The sequence below is a fragment of the Protobothrops mucrosquamatus genome, unplaced genomic scaffold, assembly GCF_001527695.2.
Source record: "Protobothrops mucrosquamatus isolate PMUCROS unplaced genomic scaffold, P.Mucros_1.0 scaffold1143, whole genome shotgun sequence".
Lineage (NCBI taxonomy): Eukaryota > Metazoa > Chordata > Lepidosauria > Squamata > Viperidae > Protobothrops > Protobothrops mucrosquamatus.
The window spans coordinates 240,084-262,423 of NW_015387359.1; the positions used below are offsets into that span (position 1 = coordinate 240,084).

The 22,340-nt window shown below is 40.4% G+C and overlaps 2 protein-coding genes across 2 annotated transcripts; one reads left to right on the forward strand and one right to left on the reverse strand.

The window, feature by feature from the left end:
- Positions 1 to 288: 288 nt before the first annotated feature.
- YPEL4 (yippee like 4) lies at positions 289 to 4,992 on the reverse strand. Its single transcript, XM_015820550.1, has 4 exons — positions 4,716 to 4,992; positions 4,395 to 4,438; positions 1,925 to 2,033; positions 289 to 1,346 (listed from the first exon to the last, which is right to left on the reverse strand). The coding sequence occupies exons 1-4, from the start codon at positions 4,854 to 4,856 to the stop codon at positions 1,257 to 1,259; spliced, it is 384 nt and encodes a 127-aa protein (XP_015676036.1). The 5' UTR covers positions 4,857 to 4,992; the 3' UTR covers positions 289 to 1,256.
- An 8,408-nt stretch (positions 4,993 to 13,400) lies between these two features.
- Positions 13,401 to 16,035, forward strand: CLP1 (cleavage and polyadenylation factor I subunit 1). The gene is made up of 2 exons (XM_029284956.1): positions 13,401 to 14,017; positions 15,310 to 16,035. The coding sequence occupies exons 1-2, from the start codon at positions 13,412 to 13,414 to the stop codon at positions 15,979 to 15,981; spliced, it is 1,278 nt and encodes a 425-aa protein (XP_029140789.1). The 5' UTR covers positions 13,401 to 13,411; the 3' UTR covers positions 15,982 to 16,035.
- Positions 16,036 to 22,340: the final 6,305 nt, after the last annotated feature.

Sequence of the window (22,340 nt, forward strand, 5' to 3'; positions counted from 1 at the left end):
TAGAAGATGGCTAAACACATTATGATAATTTTGAGTGTGCAGTTTTGTCTGTGGGGATAAACCTACTGGTTTGGGGTTGTTGTTTTTTTGATTATTTGGTATGAAGATTTCAAATTTATGTAGTCAGATAATACTTCTGGATTCCGTGCCTGTTGAAAACTTTAACCAGCAGAAAGCTAATTTCCCGTCAACAGAACTTCTGGCTTGGTACTAAATCTGCAAAGGAAGCAGGATGACAGAAGCTATTGATAGTATGGATTGCTTGTTTTAAAATATAAAACAATTTTATTATACAAAAAAATGCCTGCGCTGGTGACAGTGCTGAAGTGTTGTTTCCCCCACATAGACACACCTTCATGTATGGTAGGGGAGTTGAGGGGAGGGGTTATAGTGCTCAGGGATTACAAGCACACGGTGGTTCACACCTAAATTAATGGACTCCATAGAATAAACCTGGGGGAAATACCATTGCAGTGTCTGGGAAAGGGACTGATAACTGCCATTTGGAGAGACTGTTCCTCTGTCCCCTACCTTCAGGATATCTTTTATCTCCCCGTGTGATCTACACCATCCAACCTTCAGTGCCCAATATCAGCAGGCTGATGTACAACTCTTAATTTCTCCTCAGAAATGAGAAGAACAATAATTCATTGAATCACTACCCAGCTCAATGCTGTCAACATTATCTGCCCACAGCTATTCAGGGCCATAGTTGAAGTTCTGTCACAGCCCTTCTTTATTTACGCTAGAGATACTGGAGACGATCTCTCTTCAGCTTTTAAGCGTCAAACTGATCTATTGACCCTCCCCCAAACCATACCCTATGTCAGAGCCCTTGCTGTCACATTGCATTAAGTATTTTGTTTTTCTTACACAATGGACTGCATAGTTCAAACCTGATTCCAGGTTCTCCGTTCTGGATGCCACAGTGTTATGCTGACAAGTGCTAACGGGATGTAACATAATAACCTACACAGGCCAAGGAGAAACCAATCCAAAATCTCCCACTCTCTACCGCCTGCATGTTTTCCTCTTCTGCTCTAGGGGACAGGTAGGGTCCTCCAAACAGTGAGTCCAGCATTTCAGAAAGAGGCTTTGGGAGAAAGATCCTGGAAGCTCCATTCCCCTGGATGATGCTGTGCAGGAGATTGATAGAAGGGTAGCTGGGTTGGTTGTGCTGGGGTGCCACTTGTGGCAATGGGGTTACGAAAGAGCACGGCATGCTACGCAGGAGGGTATGAACCCAGTCTTCTTTCTCAGTCCCAGCCATTGTCCTTCACCATATGTGACATCTCAATGATGTACTTCCCTTCTTTGTACTTCTGGCTGGTCTCGAAGGCTTGTTCCTGGCAAAGAAGGAAATACAAGGAGATACAAACCCAGCACTAAAAGCTGATGTTTACTAGTTGGGTAATGAAAGGACTGCAAACAAACACCGAGCTCAGCATACAAATATTCTCTCCTATTAGATATAAGCCTACCTACGTTAGACTAGGCTTCTCCCTCTCTAAAACCACAACAAAGATACAACTTTGTTATCATAAGATGAAATGGTAGGTGAAAGACAGCAAAGCGCTAAGAATCGTACTTCCGTTGGGACCGTGTGACAAGCAGCAACTGGCATTCATAAATGCACAAACACCATGGCTTTGAGAGAGGCCATACAAAAGCTAGTATTTTGCACTAGTCTTCCCAACTGGATACCATCACAAGAATTGCTTTGATAGTGCTGATGATGTTAGTTTGGGTAATGAAATGTCTGCAAGAAAATAACCAGGTACAAAGCGCACCAAGGATCCCTCATTTCAATCCCGAGTTACAAATATTCTCCTTTAAGGATTGCTATCCTGTATCTCCTTGGTTTTGTGTGCTTTCCAAAAAAACTTGATTACTAGAATTACATTTCTGAAGGGAATTTACTCACATATTTCCAGCCCAGTGTAGTCTTGCAGCTTTCACAAAATATATCAGCAACTGAATGGAGACCGGTGAGCAGAAGACGTTGCTCTGCTGGACCACAGCCCACATTAACCCTGTAATCAAATTAAAAGTCAGCATCTCATTTTGTCTTTACCATGAATATGGCCCCAATTCTGTCCTGCCAGTAGCTTGCAAAAAACTAGGATGAGGAATATCCCTGTGCTATGATATCTGAAGTGATCATATAGGAGAAAGTTTTTTAAAACACAAGTAACTCTTTTATGAAGATATATTAGCTGGACTATGATTTACTTACTTGCCTATAATAGCTTAGTAGTTTCAGTTTCCAGATGACAATGTACTGAATAGATTTTTAAAATGTGGGCATTTTACAATAATTATGTAATTTACACTTTATAAAGAAAAGATAAAACATTTGCCAGGAAATCTGAAAATAGAAATGGATTCTAAAGAAATAGAAATAGAAAACAAGAAATAGAAAATGGATTCTAAATTTAATCTCAGAGCGGCCTCCAGTGGCAGAAAGAAGGGTCTACAGGCAGTACGTTGTGCTCAGAATATTAAAAATTGGGGCACATCAATAGTACTCTATTGATTGCAAACGTCTAGACAGAGACAATTTGGATAATTCTATTTAATCTACTGAAACAAGGGAATAGCTAATTTTGTGCATTTTCATTTTTCCTAACTTTCTTTTGTGAATTTGGCTAGAAACAAAAATAACTACATGAAAATGTTGCTCACATTTTAATGCATGCCTATTTAAACACATCAAATGGTTTGATTATTTTAAATTAATACATATCAGGAGATAGTTAAATTCTCCTGTAAAATGGAGTCAGGACATTGTGGTAGAAAGAAAAAGAAGTTAGATATTGTTATCGACAGTTTAATTTGATCTTACCTCAGTTATTTGGATTTTACTGCATTACCAATCTCCCCTTCCTGAGGTGAAAGGTTATCATAATTTTATTTCTAATTACTGTTATGCAGAGCTATGTAATAAGGATGGAGATTCTGCAATGCAACTATTTGAAAATCAACCAGGAAGAAATAGTACTCTATTTAGATTTATTTCACATTATCACATTTAAAGGCAAAAGCAGATAAGAATTACCACAGGAGGAATATCACTTACTTACTAGTCAGCTTTTAAATAACTAATGCAGAAAATTCATCAGGACTGCCAAACAAGAATATAGAGGTAGTTCGTAATTTCCAACAGAGCTGGTCAAACAGATCTTTTGCTATAGTCAATCTCTATATTCCATTCACTTCAAGAAGAGTGGTTATTTCTGGAGCCAAAGGATTCTGCTCCAGAACAATTTGCTTGGCTGGGATCACTATCCACGTCAGAGGTATATTACATCTCTGACTCAGTCTCACTGACTTGTAGTTGAGCTTTCTTCTGCTGAAGGCCAATTAGAAATAAAGAGAATGAAAATGATACATTTGTCAAAACCACCTGCACTGTAAGCTCTACTTGTATACATCAGGGTCTTCAAACTTGGCAAGTTTAAGATTTGTGGACTTCAGTTCCCAGAATTCCTCAGCCAGCCATGCTGGTAGGGAATTCTTGGAGCTGGAAGTCCACAATTCTTGAAAGTTGCCAAGTTTCGAGACCCCTGGTATACATTACAAAAATTGGTATTATAAATCAGGAGGATGATCCGCAATTTTCAAATCTCTGTATAATGGAAATTTAGTAATCATGTTATCAACCTATGTGAATTTGGAATTAATTTGATTCTTTTAAAGAACAGGGGAATGAACATTTGGGAGTTTAATGTGAGAAAAAAGAAATTGTTAAGAAAGATACCACTTTCTAGGAACTGAAAGGGAAAGATGTCCTCTCCAATAATTAGAAGCAGTAGACCATCTTTTAATTCCAAGAATGTATCCTCCTTTGGGGGTGGAGCTAAGAGAATTTCAGTGATACAATGCAATAGGTTGGGTTCCATTTATAAAACCTAATAAATGCCATGATGCTGGAGGCCCATTGCCAAGTTAAATGATGGCAATGATAACACATCAAAAGCAAAAAGTAGGACAGAAATGTCCCAATGTATTGCACATGTGCTGGGAAGCCTATTTATTATGTGTTTTATTCCCTATTTCTATTTTAGAATTCAATCAAATTAACCTTGGAGGCAGATGAGCTGCAACTGTAAGAACGTTATGATGCAGAGGATACTGAGTGAGATATGACAGATATATATGTCGTATACAGGTTATTTGGAGGAATACTGAATTCTACATCTCACTCCAATAGCTTTACTTTATATATATAGAGAGAGAGATCTCATAATACTTAAATATTCTCCTCTTTTGCAAGAAAACTATTTTCTTCCATTCCAAGGCAAAAACCGTATGTTTGCCTGCTTCCACTGTTGCATGCTCCTCACCTGTATCCCATTCCCAACAAATAAAACCAATTGCAGGAGGACACTCACACAGAATTGAAAAGATAGGCGCGACCATGACTCCCCTGGAAGGACTGTGGAAATAAAGTATAAAAGTTATGTCCTCTCCATTATAAGATTATTGAATCCCCTTCCCAAACCCAACCACTCAGTAGGGATCCCAAATTGTAAGAAAGATCAAACTGTTCCTAGACAGACTGATATTGCTGGGAATCCCAGGAGCTGTAGCTAGGTAACCTCAAACAGGCAATGCTGTGAGGAAGCACAATGCCAGAGTCTGGTTGGGCCAGAGATAAATGATAGGTGTAGGTATAACTAAGCTTGTCACTGTGATCCTGAGCGCAGGCATACCTTGGAGATGAGCTCATCATGTTTGGCCAAGTGTGCCCTGCAGTGGACACAGCTGTAAGTCCGGTGGCACCGGGGCAGGTAACTGCGGAATGTTTTGGTAGGGAGACAGGCGGCTGGTGGCACTGGCTCACAGCTGGGCATGACAGGCTGGAGAGCGATGCCTTGTCGAGGTGGGGGAGCTGGCGCTGTGCAGCCCCCACATAAGCGATCACAAGTGAAGCAGCGAAGCAGGTTGGCTAAAGCCGTTTTTCAAAAAAGTGAAGTTTGGGGGGGCTGCGCTGCCAGGGCCCCCCCAGATGAGAACCAGACCGAAAGGGGAGACACCTAGTGAGAGAAAAGGGGAAGGAATAAGCAGAGGAGCAATGCAAACCACCTTGCACCATTGGGAGGCTGGGAAACGGAAGGAAAGAATGGGCCTTGTCATGCATGTTCAAAACGAGCATTAAAGTTGAGGGTGCACCAAACAAAACTCTTGTCAAGTGATTTCAGCTGGCCCGATAGAGATCCTCGAGTCACATTATTGTTCTACACACCAGTTTCAGGAATTCTTTCAAGATGAAGAAAACTACAGAAGTTTAGATTTTGTTTTTCCCTGGCCCAAGAACCTTACAATAGATGCTCAACTGCCATAATAATGATGAATTACTTCCCTGTCAAGGACTGTAAAAACAATACAGTATGCTTTTTTTTTTTACATACTTCCGAAACTTCTATAACTCACTTTCTTAAGTATGCTTAATACTGCAGATTTGGGTTGAGCCAGATCGCTTACCTGAATTAAAAGTATTACTCTTTTCGTCTTAATTGCCCAGCTGATTTAGAAACAGTTTTTGTTTATTTTGTCCTTTAAGACAGTAACACTCATGCTGTCAGACATGATGTCAGTAACCCAGTATCATCAATATCAGTCATGATGTTGAGATGGACAGCCGTATAATTTGAAGAAGTCCTTGTCATACAAAAAAAATATGACCTGCCAAAAGCTATCAAGCTGTCACTGAGTTTCATTATATTATTTCTAGCATGACAACCCAGCCTTTAACTGCATTACAGTTTAATTACTGTAATGCACAGACCTCCTTCTTAAAGGTCTCCTGAGTAGCTGCTAGCAATAGCTACCGATAATGTATCTTTTCCCAACGCATTCCTACTTATTAAATGTCTCTCCCTCCCCCCCCCCCCACCGCTCTCCCCAATCATCCGTGCTTGTGAAAGTCGTCTTCCAGGGACTCAATAACAGGGCCCACCATGCACGTTCATTCAAAGTCGCCTACTCCCCAGTTCTGACAGCTTCCACCCCCGTGAGCTCGCTCCCTGCCGGTAAGAAACAGGCATTACACCTCAGCAGCTGACTTTCCAGGCGCCCCACGTCTGCGCGTTTGTCCCCTCGCGATTCGCAAACCTCGTTCCGTCCCGCAGCGAATCACACGTGGGAAGGGTCGAGCCTGCCAGCGACTCCGGCTTCCTAACCGCTCGGCTTTCGATTAATGCAGTAAAAAAAAATAAAAAATCGTCTTGCTACGCCCGGGTGCAACTTGTATTGCGTCGCTTAGCTTTCTCCCCCGCCCCCCGTTTCCCGTCCGCTTCCTCCTCTCTTGGAAGGAGCAACGAACGAAGGGAGGGGGGAAGGGGGGGGAGAGAAAGAAACGAGGAGGAGGGGGGGGGGGCCGAGAAAAATAAGTGAAAGTGGGAGGAGCCCGAAGACCGACCGCGTTAATCACCGCAGAGTCTGACTCACGTGGCTGCCTGCGCGGAAAGAAAATAAAGGCGGCGTGGGGAAGTTCCCCGCGGGACTCGCTCCTGGCGGAGGATCTCGGTGAGAGGATGGAAGGGCGGACCGGGCGGCGGCTTTTTTTCGCTGCCCGGTGGAAAGACGGCTCTTAGGCCGGGCTAAGGGACGGCCGGGGAAGGGAGGGAAAGTTTCGGCGGCGGCGGCGGCGACGCCTGCTCTGCCCTCTCCGCTGCTCACCTTGAAACCTGCTTCCCGGGGGACTCTCTCCGTCCCTGCCTGGTCCGGCTGTGGCTCCGCGCGGGGTCGCAGCAAGGGGACGGCAGCTTCAGAGCCGCCCGAGGGCTGTTTTTGTGCACCGTCTGTAGCCGAATGTGGCGGGGTGTTGTGGAACCGCATCATAACATTGTGAGTCATCCATCCCTCCTCCTCTTCCTCCTCCTCTCCCCCCCCCTCCCCTTTCAGTCTCCCGCTACGTCAGAGCGGGGTCGGAGACACGGATCAAGGAAGGAGGGGGACGAGATGGAGTCACCCCGATAGGGACGCGGAGTGGAGAGGATGCCCCGGCAGGCCACACGCAGCACTCTGGGGCAGAAAGGCGGCCGGGGGGGAAAGGGGGTAGCTGAGAGAAGAGGGGCGGACCGGAGCCCTAGCTGGGAGAAAGGCGCGCAGGGATCGCGCTCCCCTCCATTTGCTGCCTGGGGCAAACTCTGACGCAGGGAGAGAGAGACGCAGCGTAAGGGTCACCGCCGTCTGGAAAGCTGCAATCTCGCTTTTCGAGGTGCTCTGTCCAGACAAGCCCTCGATCCCAACATGTCCAGTGCTTCAGGAAATGGATCCGGGACCCTCGCTGCCTCCTCCTCCAGCATGTGAAAGCCCGGAGCCCCACAATTTGTTACTTCTCGGCTTCCAATTCCTGCCAGCCTCGCCATTGCTCAATCCTCCTCTCTTGTCCTCCAAACTGACATCCCCTCATGGCTAGGTCCGCAGGGTTATGATATCCCAAAGGAAGACCTATTTCCAGATGTGGGCTTGGAGTTCAAAAGTAAATAATTGCTTGGTAGATGATTTGGGTACCATAAACCACACGGGGGTTTAGGTGTTGATATCTATAGGCACTGAATTGCAACCGTTTAGTACAGGATGTTTCTAAACGGCAGGAAGAAAAACTCGATCCCATTACAAAGATTAATAAACCTTCCTTCACTTATCAACAAATATATACCAAAAAAAAACCCAACCCAAACGTGCCTCCATGCAAGCATTGATTACATTACTGAGACACAAAATACTAAAGAGAGCCATACTTTCCCCAGGAAATGATATAATTGATCATCTCCTGTTAGCTTAAATATATGCAGGTTCTAGAATACTGGTAGCACGGGTCTTCGGGATAGGTTTGGCAGCCATGATTGTTGTAAGGGCTTCTACAATCAGCAAGTCTATTTGCCATTTGCATTGCTTGTGAGTCCTGATCAATTGCCTGCATTTGCTTGTCTTGAGAGGTTATCATTATGTCTGGCACTGAAACCCATGACAGCCCATCTTGGAACCAATACAAATTTATTAGAAACCTTGATGGCCACAGGTTGAAACTCATGTAAGTACCGGTAAGCCTAGTCCTAAATTGCTATGCTAGATAATGTTCTAAGATTACTCTATAATTCACTAAATTGCAAAAAACTCAATCTGTCCTGATTTTAAGACTGGAAGGAAATGTGCCTTTGGAACCTCTGTAGTACCTTTATTGGACTGTTATTGCATTTTAGAACATGACTAGTATGCATCATGCTACTTTCACTTCTAATTAGTAATTCACATTTAGAAAACAATAGAATAGTGGAAATTGTTCTTTTGGGAATACATTGTTATTACAATCACAAGCCCAATATTTGGACTGCCATTCCAAATTGGTTAAATTTTCTTCAGGGCTTTCATTAGTCATGCTGGACATAGAAACATCTGGAAGCTGTTAACTTTCCATCCTCCCTTCATGACCACAAGAACTATCTCTGACACTGGCAAATGTATCAAAGATGTATCATTTTTGCTGGATATAATAGGGCTATAACAAAGGAGTGATTGAGATGGCAGTATCTAAATTTGAATAAATCTCTTGTATTGTGTTATACTTTGTTTCTTTATCCCCAAATATTTTTTTAACTCTACAACCTCTTTAATCTATTTCAACTTAGCTTACAGTCAAAGCAGTCTTTACCTTGCACAAAGGCTGTCTACTCTATTGTCAGGTATCATTAACAAAAGAATACAATAGAAATATCTTTATACATATGAATGACTGCAACCACTCACGACTATAGTTTACAGTTCTGGTCATCACACTTTAAAAAAAATGATTCAGAGTTGGAAAAGGTGCAGAATAAGACAAGTACAAAACTCTAGGAACAGTTTTCCTGAGAGGAGAAATTATATTTGGGGTTTTCAATCTAAAATGAGGATAAGTATAAAATATATAAGACATAATATATTATTATATATAGTAGATAAAAAGAAAGGCAGGGGGAAATACATGAAAAACTAAACATCAGAAGGAATCTGATAGAGTAACAAGTAACTTTTGTGAACTGCAACTTTATTAAAATGAATACATGGAATAAAGAAGATAAATGAGGAGGACTAAAACTGGTGACAATGAATGATGGAAGGGATTAGTTAAAGAGAAGGATTTGAACATATACATTAGATAAGATAGAAATTGCAATTTTAAGAAGTAATGATGCTCAATTTGATGGCATTAAAATGAAACTAGGCAAATTTGTGAGGGATAAGATTATCACTGGCTACCAGTCATGACTAGTATTACAGGAATATTAATGACTAGCCAACATGAATTAAAGAGCACTAACACATTGCCCAGAAACATTTGGGTGGCTAATGGAAGGATGGAATGAACACAACTGTGAGCATTTGCTTTAATCCAACAGGGAAGTTCCAGCGAAATTTGGAAGCAAAATAGCCTTCAAAAATTATATTAATAAATTTTGAAAAAATATTCTATAGTCCATATTCCCAGTTCTAGACTAGTAGTTTTCCCTTCCCTTACATTCACTCAATAGGAACTTTGCAGTCCCTATTGTCAATTTCCATTATAGGTCTATTACAGGTAGTCCTCATTTAGTGATTTATTCATGCAGTGACCATTTTCAGTTACGACTGTGATGAAAAAGTAATTTTATGAGCAGTCCTCAAATTTATCTGGAAAGCAAAGGAAAACAGAAATAAGTTCATGAACACAGTTGTGGTTTCACTTAGTGGTGCTTTGGTTAACAACCAAGTTGCTGATTCCAATTGTGGTCACTAAATGAGAGTTTAAACTTATCTAATTCACATTAGGCCAAGATAAAAGTAACAGTCAAGCTCTATTTTACCAATGTACCGGTGCCATGATTATATGAAAAAGAGTATGACATAAAACTGCAATCTTATGCTCGCTGATTTGTAATCCCCATTATACTCAATATGACTTACTTTTGAGTGAAATGCAGGGATGCATTTGCACAATTCAAAAGGATTCCAACACCATTCACTGTTCATAAAAGCATCATCACAATTAAGGGAAAGAACTGCCTAACCAACAAGGTATCAAGGGCAGATGACAAGAATATACAGAAGGGCTATCTGCCAACAACAGAGGCCCAGTTCCTCAGGATGATGAGGAAAGGGAAGCAGAAATAGAGTCAGTCATCCTTCAGGAAGAAGCCATGTTGACAAGGTCCTAGATGTTACCATTCATGCAGAATAGCAGAACCATCACAGCCTTGTGCCAGAAAATTTGGGAAATGAACACATAGCCAAAAGATTAAAATCAGTGTTAATTTACTGCCAAAAAAGGATGATTGCAAGGATTTCTCCAATTACTGCACAATTGTCCTCATCCTTCATACTAGCAAGATTCTCAGGAATATCAAAAGAACATCTACATCTGCTTTATGGACTACAACAAGAGCTTTGATTGTGTTGATCATGACAAGATATGGAGGGCCCTAGAAGAACTAAGGGTACCAACATATCTGATCAATTAGTGTAGTCCTTATACACAAATCAGGAAGTCACTGTGCAAACATCACATGATGACACTAATTGGTTCAATATATAAAAAAAGTGTGGCAAGATTACATGTTTTCACCTTTTTTATTCAACTTCTATGCTGAAGTAATCATAGAAAACTAGAACTTGAATAATCAAAACTCGGAGTTAAGATTGGAGGAAGGAAGCTCAACAATCTTTGATATTCTGATGACACAATTCTCCTCTCAGAAACCAAAGAAGGCCATGTTGACTACAGTTACTGATCATTATATTAGCCCTGTGGAATACTTGTATCCGGATGATAGTTTGCTTGCTAAAGCGTGAAATGTTATTGGGGGCAACCCCATTGCTGTACCCATTCCCACCTAAATCCTCCCTTGAACCCCACCTCTCATAATGACCCTCGCTTTTCCCTACCCTGAAAAAACTTTAAAAAAATAATTAAAAAAAGAAACCAAAGAAGGCCAGAAACATCTGATTAAAAGGATTAAAGATGCGAGCAAGAAATTTGACCTCTTTCTGAACATCAAAAACACCAAGCTCATGATTACTGTGAGGAATGGAAATATCAAAATAACAGTTGGCAGTGAAGAGATCAGATGCATGCAAGAATTCACTTTTTTAGGGTTGCAGATTGATCAAGGCAATGAATGCATTGTAGCGTATAAAACTAGTCATATCGCTGGAAGGTAAAAACCCCAAAATTCTGCCTTACTTATTTTAGTCATGTCATGCAATCAAACTCACTGGAAGAGGCAATTATGCTGAGAATGGTCAGCAGTGAGGAAATGAGGCCACCAAAAAACACAGTCGCTATCAAAGTTCACACCAGCCAGAGCATAAAACAACTGAAAAAAGCCATGCAAGATAAGAAAAAGTTGAGACAACTGGTCCCTAGAATCACTGAGAATCAGACATGACTGAACAAATAGCAGCACCATCATCATGAGTGAACATCAGATTTTGCTGTAAGTAGTATCCTTGTGGCATCTTACATCCTCTGTGCTGCTGTTGACACTAAGCTCACCTCTAAAAGGTTCTGCTGTGGAGGAGAACTGCAACAGACTAAAAACGGGGAATTGCGTATTTTTTCTACTACTTCTCCCTAGAATACAAAGCAGCAGGTAGAGTCACTTTTAGTACTGAGAACTTGAAAATTCAGCACTCCTCCCTTCAAAAACATAGCTAGTCGCAGGGTAGCAATACAGAGAAATAAGTATGCTTTTTGCAAGGATCAAACCACCAAGTAATGTTTACTAAGCTGGAGAAGCTATTGTATATAGAAATGTGGAGTTAGAAAACATTCTCCCTTTCCTAGAAATGTCACAGTTTGACTCGATAATCCACCAATCGCGGCACTTCTCGTATGGTGAGATAAGCATTTTCTTAGTTCATCATTATATTAAAGTATCTAAGGAAGAGATATCTGAAGCGCTCTTCGTGGCGTTGACAAAAGGAAAGAAACAGGTTGACAGTCGTCCGAATCGTTTGACATAAAACTACGTTTCCCAGAAGGAGGCGAACAGGATTTCCTCACTCGCCTTTTGTTTCGTACACACCGACAAACTACATTTCCCTTGTGGCACCGGGCGAGGAGGCTGCCTTGAAACAAGTGAATATCACGCGGCTGTCTAACTGTCATGCTTCCCTCACTTCCGGAGTTACTGGCACTTCCGTTGTCAAATCGATTCAAGACTAGAGCGGTTGGATCCCTGTGGATTTGATTTAATCGGTGCGTGGATTTCTGCCTGCTTTCTTCACGGTTCTGACTCCGTTACTATAGGGGTGGCTCAACTTTTCAGCTGTTCCGTCCACCGGGCGGCTCCTTTCTTTCTTGGGACCATTTCATTCTTGGCTCCGCCTTAGTCTCGCTGTTTTCCATGTGTTGCTTTGGTAGTTGATGAAACGATGGGATTGAAATCCCTTTGGGAGAGGAGTCTCTTAGCTTTTATCAGCTCACATTATAAAACCTTAACATTTTTCAATGATTTTCATGATTGATTGGTTACATGCTAGCGATCACATAGATAAGATTTCATCGATGAGTTTTTATGACTCTGTAACAATAAAAATGTGACTAACTACAACGCAGTTTTCATCTGACTGTTAGCTGCATGGCAAACCCCAACTAGTTTTCAAAAGCCGAGCATGATCGCTCCTGATGATGACTTAGATGGGGGACCATAAGAAAATCCTAGTGTTGTGAAAGAGACTGTATCCTGGAAGATCTCACTAGGAAACTACTTTTGTATTTTTGTCATCAGCAAGAACTTTAACTGGAACCTCGGAAACTAGAGCTGTACATTGAAAAGAGCAACTATCCAATTGTAATTTAAGCCCACAGTGTCTCTAGAGAGTTTCTTTTAATAATGTTAATAATAACAAATATGTATGCACACTTTCAGTACGTAGTCTCTATTTTACTATGTACTATAAAAAGAAAGGAATGACTTTTTGTTCATATGGTCATTACATTAGAAGGAATTGGCATTATGAAGCAAAGTGGTTTAGGCCAACATCATGGCTACCAAAAAATGGTTGGTCTCTCTGGGAAAGTATTGAGTATTTTCAACTATATTCAATTATCCCAAATCCTTCCAAATTGGCTTCTCTTGGATATCGGGACTAAAGTTCCCATGATTTCAACCAACAACATTAGTATCTGATACTAAGAGTTGTAATCCAGCATACAAAGAGAGATCCAACTTAGGAACAGTTAGTTAGACCATAAATATGAAATTAAAATTTGTTCACCTTTTTGGAGAACATATTTAGGGGAGAAACTCTCTTTCACTATTTCATATAAAAAGAGATTTTGAAAGAATTTTTAGTAAGTCTGGCATCCAACAACAATTTTTTTAAAAAATGATTTTGTTAAATTATGCTTTGTCCTCATAGAATTTGTGAATAAAACGAGATGGCAGAGGAGACTGCAGATGAAAAGAAACTGGTTGCCAAGTTTGAGCTGGAGAGAGAGACTGAACTCCGCTTTGAAGTTGAGGCCTCACAAACTGTCCAGCTAGAACTTATGACAGGCATGGCTGAAATCTTTGGAACTGAGCTGACACGAAACAAGAAATTCACCTTTGATGCTGGTGCTAAAGTTGCTGTATTTACCTGGCATAGTTGTTCTGTGCAACTAACTGGTCGGACTGAAGTAGCTTATATCTCCAAAGATACGCCCATGCTTCTCTACCTCAACACTCACACAGCTCTGGAGCAAATGCGGTGGCAGGCTGAGCGTGAAGATGAGCGGGGACCTCGGGTGATGGTGGTGGGCCCCACAGATGTAGGCAAGTCAACGGTCTGCCGCCTGCTATTGAATTATGCTGTGCGTCTTGGACGCCGACCCACATTTGTGGAACTGGATGTAGGCCAAGGCTCAATTTCAATCCCAGGCACTATGGGAGCACTCTATATTGAACGACCTGCAGATGTTGAAGAAGGATTCTCTGTTCAAGCCCCCCTGGTTTATCATTTTGGGTCTACCACACCTGGCACAAATATCAAGCTCTATAACAAAGTAAGTATCCTGTGAGGAAATAAGCTATGACATGGTGGATCGCTGCATAAAGTTTAGCTCCATAAATGATCTCAGAATAGAAATTTGGGATAGAAATTTGAGGCATCATTTTTAACTGCACCATTGTCTGGTTTCTTTGGGCCTTTGTGGAATAGCTTTTCCTGTTTTCTTTACATGGAGAAAAGGTATAATAATTATAAATCAAATGTCTTCATTCCCTTGATTACTAAATGGTATGTATAAACAGGAGATGACTATAGTCATTTTGCTCCAATTATGAATGCCATTTGGACTGTACTTGGCTGTTACCAGAGCAATAGCCTGGCTAACATAATAGGTAATGAGAGAGAAATTACCATGATGAGTTGTTTACAATACAAAACTCACTCATAGAGGAAGAAAGAGTAGAATTTCTCTTTCTTGAATTTTGGAGCCAATGAGTATAAGCTATTTAGATAACTATTAATTAAGATTTTGTAAAGATATGCAGAACTCACTCCACTACCTTTGACACTTTGACAACTGGGTTTTGTACAAGTGTAATTAAAAAAACCCAGAAACAATTGTTTAGGTCTGCTATAGAAATGTAGTTGTTGTGGTTTGTTAGCTGTGATTTATGATATAATGTATTTTATAAACACAGCTTGTATCAAGAATACAGCCAGGTAAAAGGAGTCATCTTAATCTATAATCAATGTTTATTTACTTTTATTATGTTAACCTGATTTATTTAACTGATTACCTGGAAGCCTGATTCAAATATAATTGTAGGTTAAGTCTTGCTATACTCATGATAAAGAGGATTAGGAATGCAGGCTTGGTGACCCTGAATCAGGGTGCAAAGTAGTGATTTATCCAATATTTATTAGGATACATCCAAGATTTATCAGGTTGAGGAGTGGGTTACATAATGATTAGAGATTTGAAATATGAGTGGTGTTTTCAGGATCTTTGTGGTAGCAACTATTTAAAACTGTTAAGAAGAGGGAAAGGGTTATAATTTAATAGGAAAGCATTTTAGCTCATGAGTTTTAGTAGTTAGCTAAAATATTGTGGAGAAGACATGAGAGCTTAAGAAACCAAACTAGCCTCTGATGGGCTATGATGACAAATAAATGGTCTTTGCCTAAGGGCAGTTTCATAACTTTTAAAAAACTCTCTCACGGGTATGAACTTTTGAAGGGATCAGGCTTCCAAAAAGGATTAGCTTCACTTCATGTCCTAAGTGTTTTATCCCATGAGTTTTGTAGTTTCCTGTTAATTATATGCTTCTGTTTCTTGTTTTTGTGTAGATCACATCTCGCTTGGCTGATGTGTTTAATCAGCGCTGTGAAGTGAACCGCAGAGCTTCAATCAGTGGCTGTATCATCAATACGTGTGGCTGGGTAAAGGGATCTGGATATCAGGCACTTGTACATGCTGCTTCTGCTTTTGAAGTTGATGTTGTTGTAGTGTTGGATCAAGAACGCCTCTACAATGAATTGAAACGCGATCTGCCTCACTTTGTTCGAACTGTGCTACTTCCCAAATCAGGTGGAGTGGTAGAGCGCTCTAAAGATTTCCGGCGGGAGTTCCGTGATGACCGCATACGTGAATACTTCTATGGCTTCCGAGGGTGCTTCTATCCACATGCTTTTGATGTCAAGTTCTCTGATGTTAAGATATATAAAGTGGGAGCGCCCACTATCCCTGACTCATGTCTGCCTTTGGGCATGTCACAGGAAGACAATCAACTCAAGCTAGTCCCAGTTACACCCGGCCGTGACATGGTTCATCATCTATTAAGCGTTAGCACTGCAGATGGCACTGATGAGAACATCTCTGAGACCAGTGTGGCTGGTTTCATTGTGGTAACTGGAGTAGATCTGGAACGCCAAGTGTTCACAGTGCTTTCACCAGCACCACGCCCGTTGCCAAAGAATTTCCTGCTCATCATGGACATTCGTTTCATGGATCTCAAGTAGAGTCCAGACTGGAAAAGCTCCACCAAATTCCCAATAGCTCTTTTACAAATAAAATTACAATTTTAAATGGAATAATTGCCGTACAGAATGGAGGTAACAAAAAAGAGGCATAAGAAGTGAGTAGAGAAGAAGTTGAGTCATTTGAAAGGGGAAAAAAAATCAGTTCTAATTTTTTTTATCATTTATTGGAAAGAATTCTCAAACATGTATCTGAGAAGATTCATAGATTTTGGCTCATGAGCAATATAATAGATAAAAGAGTTGTGGTCTTGGAAACTACTTGGTTTGTATTTTTCTGTGAGCCTCTTTTTCTGAAATGGATTTTGTCTAATATATTCATTCTGTAGGCATCCATCCAAAATGTGTAAACATGGAAGTAGTTAGTGATGTACATTTTGAATAATCCCTCTGTCACTGACCTCCCCATATTGATGGAGAATATTTGAAGAATGGATGTATTTGCATTCTGCAGGCATAATTAGAAAATTTTATAGGATTAGAAACTTTATTTGCACTGAGGTTCCAATTCTTAAAAACTGTAATTGTAGTTTAAATTAAGTTATTCTCCATCATTCTGAGAAAGCTGGAGCAGAGTTTGTGATTCCAGTTCTCTTTATATTACAGATCATTTTTTTAAAATCTGAATCTATTCTTTCAATAAATTCCAAAAATACGAGTAGCATTGTATTTGTGTTCCTGTCTATGTAACACAATGATTTCTAGGACCCATAAAAATTGAATTTACAAAAAGAGATCTTACAATCTTGCAAGTTATTTTGACTTTGCACTATATTAGTTAACTATTAGTGCAAAGAGAAAGTTTTACATGCAAAAACAACAACAACACAGATTTCATAGTGTTCAAGTAGCCAAGATACTCCCCTTTGTCCCTTCTTTCTTAATAGTAACAAAAATCCTCTCATCATCAGATGACTCAGGAGGATTCCCTGCTGATCCAGTAAATTATTATTTACTGAACTTCAGCAGCATCTTAAAACAACTCTTGACAAAATGCTTGTTCTTCCTAGATCTGTTTAATACTCTTCTCATTAGATAAAACTCACTATTCTTCTCTGTTAAATAAAGATAATTTTATTTAGCTACCCAGGTGGGACTGAAATCCAAGAAATAAACAACTTTAACTTGGAGATGGTCACAGTCTCTTATTAAAATATCATCACCTCAACAGCAAACTTTTATATAATAATATTTCTCTTCCTTAGTTTCTAGGAAATTTAATGATATCAAAAGTGATTGCAGTGCAATAATTATAATGCCGTCTTAAACTTTGGTTCAAGTTTCTTGAACAAAGTTTCTACAATATAATCATTAAATTGGTCTAACCTTAATCCAGATTGATTTTTAAGGTACAGCAATACTTTCCTTTAATTCAAATGGCACTATGGAGGTGTATGGAACTGTCTCCTATAAACAAGATTCCTCTCATCTTGATGACCCTTACAAAATACAAAGATGGAGTGAATTCTCCTGATATACGTAGTCCAGAACACCATATGGATTCTGATACTGATTCTTTTTCTGTATCATGCTTGTTCAGTCCTACAACTAATATGATTATCTCGAACACTCATTCATTCAGGTAGATAAAATAAATTCAGAGTCTTAAGTGAACTGAGATTAGGTGAAGTCTTTCTGGGGATCCCTGGGGAAGCAATGACAGACTGAAAACAGCACTGCAGAGAGCAGAGCCAATGTCAGTGACGGAAAGAGGAGCCAGTGAATGGATTGGCTCTCCAAACTCCTCTCATATTTTTTTCTTTTTTCTCCTTTTTTTCCCTTTGGTCTTTTTAATGTTTTTTTAGTTGATATTATTTTTGTTATCGTTGTAATTTTAAACTTCAATGAAAATTATTTTTAAAAGTTTAGGTGAAACCTTTCTTGTCTTCTTCCTGTTGTACTCTGCACACTAACATGTCCAGAGAAATTCATCCAGCTTGTTCAAAATAATATGCACCATTTATATGCGGCAAGCTTTTGTGATTCTGAAGACTAAAGTTACATACTAAAATGCTACCCCTGAATTCAGTTGTGAATAAAGATATTTTAGCATCCTATTGCCTTTTATTAGTTTACTGATGCTTTTCACTGGGGAAAGGCTAATTTGTTGGTGTACTGTAATGCAATCTATACTTTAAAATTGTTACACCATGTTGATGAATTACTGTACTTCATTTATTCCGGGATGTTTTGTGCCGAATGATAAGAATGGCTGGTTCCAAGTATTAAAAAACAAGGGGGTTCTTCTGTAGTGTCACTCTAGTAATTACTGTATATCCATGCACAAATTTATATATTTTCTCTGTGTGGTCTTATCTCCTTCTCAAGTGCCTAGAGTCTGATTTGAGCTTTCAACTGAGTTCTTTGAGAGTGGTAAGTTGTGGTGTGAGGTTGCTGATCCAGCAGTGCAGCTAAATTTGGACAGGTGGTTTGCAGATGTCACTTCCATCTGTTTCATTCTGTAGGAATCTGTCAAATTTTGGAGAATATCAGCAATTTTCTCTGCATTACTGCTTCCTCATCTCAGAATAGCATCTTCAAATACATTGGCTCTACCTGATCACTATAGAATCTCAAGATGTAAAGCAGGCAAGTCAAACTCCCGCCCCATGGGCCGGATGCATCACGCTGAAACCGTGCCCACCCCATTGCCGGCAATGGGGAAAAAGTCACAATGCGTCTCGTGATATCGTGAGTTTGACATGCCTGATGTAGAGCAATACGTCTACTGATGCCAGCTATAGTTTTCAAATGATGTATTTATGCAAGTAGGTTATCAGTCATCATTTTATGGTTACTAAATAGGAAATTATTCCGTCATAGTGTCTGAAATTACACTTATGGGCTTGGTAACTTTATTTCATATGACTCAATTTTCTACTAACGAAAGCTGTAAAGCAAGTATTCTCTTTGGCTCTTGAAGCAAGTCTTCTCCTGCCCAGTAGCCATGGCATCTATATGTAAAATATACTGTATGGCAATTTCCAATCTGCCAGTTCCAAATTGGTGTAATGGTCAATTTGTTTAAAAGTTTCAAAAGCCTTCTAACATGCTTAATTCCTCCTTTAAGAGACCGTCTTGCAGCCCAAATATATTTTCAATTATCAGGTAAAAAGATATTAAGAGATTTTGCAAAAACAAAGTAATTTTAACATGGACACAAATAAACTAATAAAATGGGTTATTTTGACCATGACCCACCATGGTGAAAATCATGTACTAAAAAAAACTGGAATAATCCCTTATCATTTTTCTTTATTCTTCAAAGAGTATTAGGGATATGAAATTCATAGAATAACATTTCTTCTTTCCTCTTATTCTTTGCAATTTATTAATTGCATTACACATTTCTGTATCTCTCCAATGTGGCTGCATCTTTAAAATCAGCATTATTGAACAAAATAATTTTCTGAAAACATGTATTACAACAGTAGTTCGCTTCATACTGGCCTAGTCTGCACCAATTTTGTAGCACTATGCTTTCTAAAGTGCAAGAATTGAATTCACAATGTCCTTTTGCAAATTTCTGACAAGCAAAGTCAATAGGAAAGCCAGATTTACTTAACAACCGTGTTAATCATTTAAAAACTGCAGTGATTCACTTAACAGCTCTGCCAAGAAAGGTTGTAAAATGGGGCAAAACTCACTTAATAACTGTCTTGCTTAGCAACAGAAATTTTGGGCTCAATTATGGTCGTAAGCTAAGGACTACCTATATGTCTCTGATTGAATAGAGTTGGAATTTATTTTCTAACCAGCAACAGGGAGGCCCAGATCCCCATTCCCTGAAAATATGAACACTCCCCTCTGACACAAGAGAGGCACAGTGCAATAGTGATAGTGAATGATATAAAGACAATCTGGGCCTCTTTATTCTGAACAGGAAAATACCTCAAAAAATTTCCAATCTTTCCTTCAAAAAGAAAAATACATTTAAGTAATAGAAATTTATTTGTACTAGGTGGAAGAAGAAAAATCTGTAGCCGGGGTAATTTTCAGTCACGTTCACATCGCTAACAGCTTAGCAACATTCTCTACAAAGGTAGTCCTCGAATCACAACAGTTCATTTAGTGACCATTCAAAGTTACAATGGCACTGAAAAAAGTGACTTATGGCAGTTTTTCACACTTACAACCATTGCAGCATGCCCATTGTCAGGTAATTAGACTTCGTTAATTGGAAAAAACTTGCCAAACTGTAAAGTGGAATGATCCATGCTTATTTTTAGGCATATTGGACCAATACTAATCATAATACAGGTTTTCAAAAGTTACACAGAATTAAAAACTCTGAAGTTACAACTGTGGGACTACGAGGGGGTTACATGTATTTCTTTTCATTCATATCTGTTAGCACAGTGTTTCTCAACCTTGACAATTTTAAGGCACGTGGACTTCATTGCTGGCTGTGGAATTCTGGGAGTTGAAGTCCACATGCCTTAAAATTGTCAAGGTTGAGAAACACTGGGTTAGCAGAAGTATAAAAAATTATTATCTTGGACTAGAAACATGATTTCTATACGTATGATAGATATCCTCTATCAGAAATAAAACAGAAGATTCTGCTCAAGACATTCTGAACAGATTAATCTGCAAGTGAATCTCCTTTTGCCAATTCTTCAAAAGTTCCACACCGCGATCCTCAACCCCTCGAGTGTAAAATGAAAAAAAAAACGCGAACTCTCTACGATTCACGCATGCCCATTCCGACCTTCTATTCCCTGCCCTCCTAATTGATCAAGCAAGCTATTGGTCCGGATGCCGCCAGACGCCTCACGTCACTGACACGCATGCGAATAAACCACTTTTCTAGCTCCAGCTTTGGAGCTCCTCGTTCCCGGAGTCGTGATTTATTAGCGGCGCAGTTCCGCCCCCTTACGCAAACGAATCTGTTCTCGCTTTTCGCCAAACGTAGCTTATTGCGCATGTCCGCAGGAGCGCTGAAAGGAAAGGAAGGAGGGGGGTGCGGAGAAAAGGTGACTGCGCGCGCGCCTACGGGCAGCAGGCTGACCAACCGGCGAGGCCGAGCGGGTTTGAGAACGCGCATGCGCGCCCTACTTCCCGTGCTGGTGTTTCTTGTGACTGCTTGGGCCGAGCGACCGAGTACCTGGTTTCCCGGAGCGGCAGCGAAGGCGCGGCGACGGAAGGGACGGCGCCTGCCTGCGGGTAGGTGCTAAAGGCTGAAGACGGCGAAAAAAACAGCTTCCTCTCCTCTTTAGGGAGTGGCGGACGTGAAAGAAGGCTCCTTCCTCGCCCGTGGAGTGACGGCTCCGTGGGCCTAACGGCTCTCGGCTCTTCTTCGGGATCAAAAAGAGCGAGAGGCGAGGGAGGGTTCTCGCCTCCTTTCCCGTGTACTTTTTCCTGCCTCCTTTCCGCGAGGGCCACTTCTGCTTCCACGAGTCAGACGCCGCCTCGCACCTCTTTTCTCGGTGGTTTCGCTGCTCTTTTGTCACACCCCGAATGGGTTCCGACGCCGCCTGCCGCCGGGTCTGAGTTAGGAAGGTTCCCCACCCCACTCCCGAGTTTTATTGCTCTCGAGTGGTAGTTTGTCCTACCAGTGTAAACCGGTGGATGGATAAGATACTCCTCCAAACTTTGTGCCGATGGCCCTTCCCTCCTTTCGAGTTCTGGCTTCAAAAGCCTTGATCTTTACCCGGTAAACTGTTTTCAAGCGGCACCTCAAGGATAACTTATAGGTACTACTATTGAGCTGGAGTTCATAGTTGTAGGCTACACCTCGAGGTGTGCAGGGGATGTGTAGGTACCGGTATCTCGTGGAAAGGTAGGAAGTTAGGTTCCTTCTTCAAGCTCTGCATTTTGTATTGAGAGCCTACGATCGCTCTTTATTAAAAAAAAAAAGAGATCTTACAATAATTTTTCCCTAAGCAGTTCAATGTAGGTGCTTGAGAAGAAAAGTCGTTGGGTTACTATTTGTCAGAGCATTTATTTTCATTGCTGATACTTTTATACTCCGGTTTCCTCGCATTCTTCTATGTTTGAACTCAGTTTCAGTTTTTCCCCACATGAAAGAAAAATGAACAGTGTTTTTATTACTTTTCTAGGGTTGTTTGGGAGAAGCTTTAGTTTTGGCTTGCCAACTAAAATAGTATAGATCCCATGCTTTCATCTAGGAAGTCTGCATTCAGTGAACTTTGTTGCAACGATTTCTTTACACAAAAAGTCATGTTAGTAATTGATGGGAAAGACTTTCTTGTAGACCTTTTGCTTAAAAAAGCAGCTCAATAGTTGGAATTAGAACAGAATAGAAATGCAAAAAATAATTTGAGAGTTACATTTTGATGTTGAAAACTGAACATATCTCTGACTTAACTTTTAGTTCA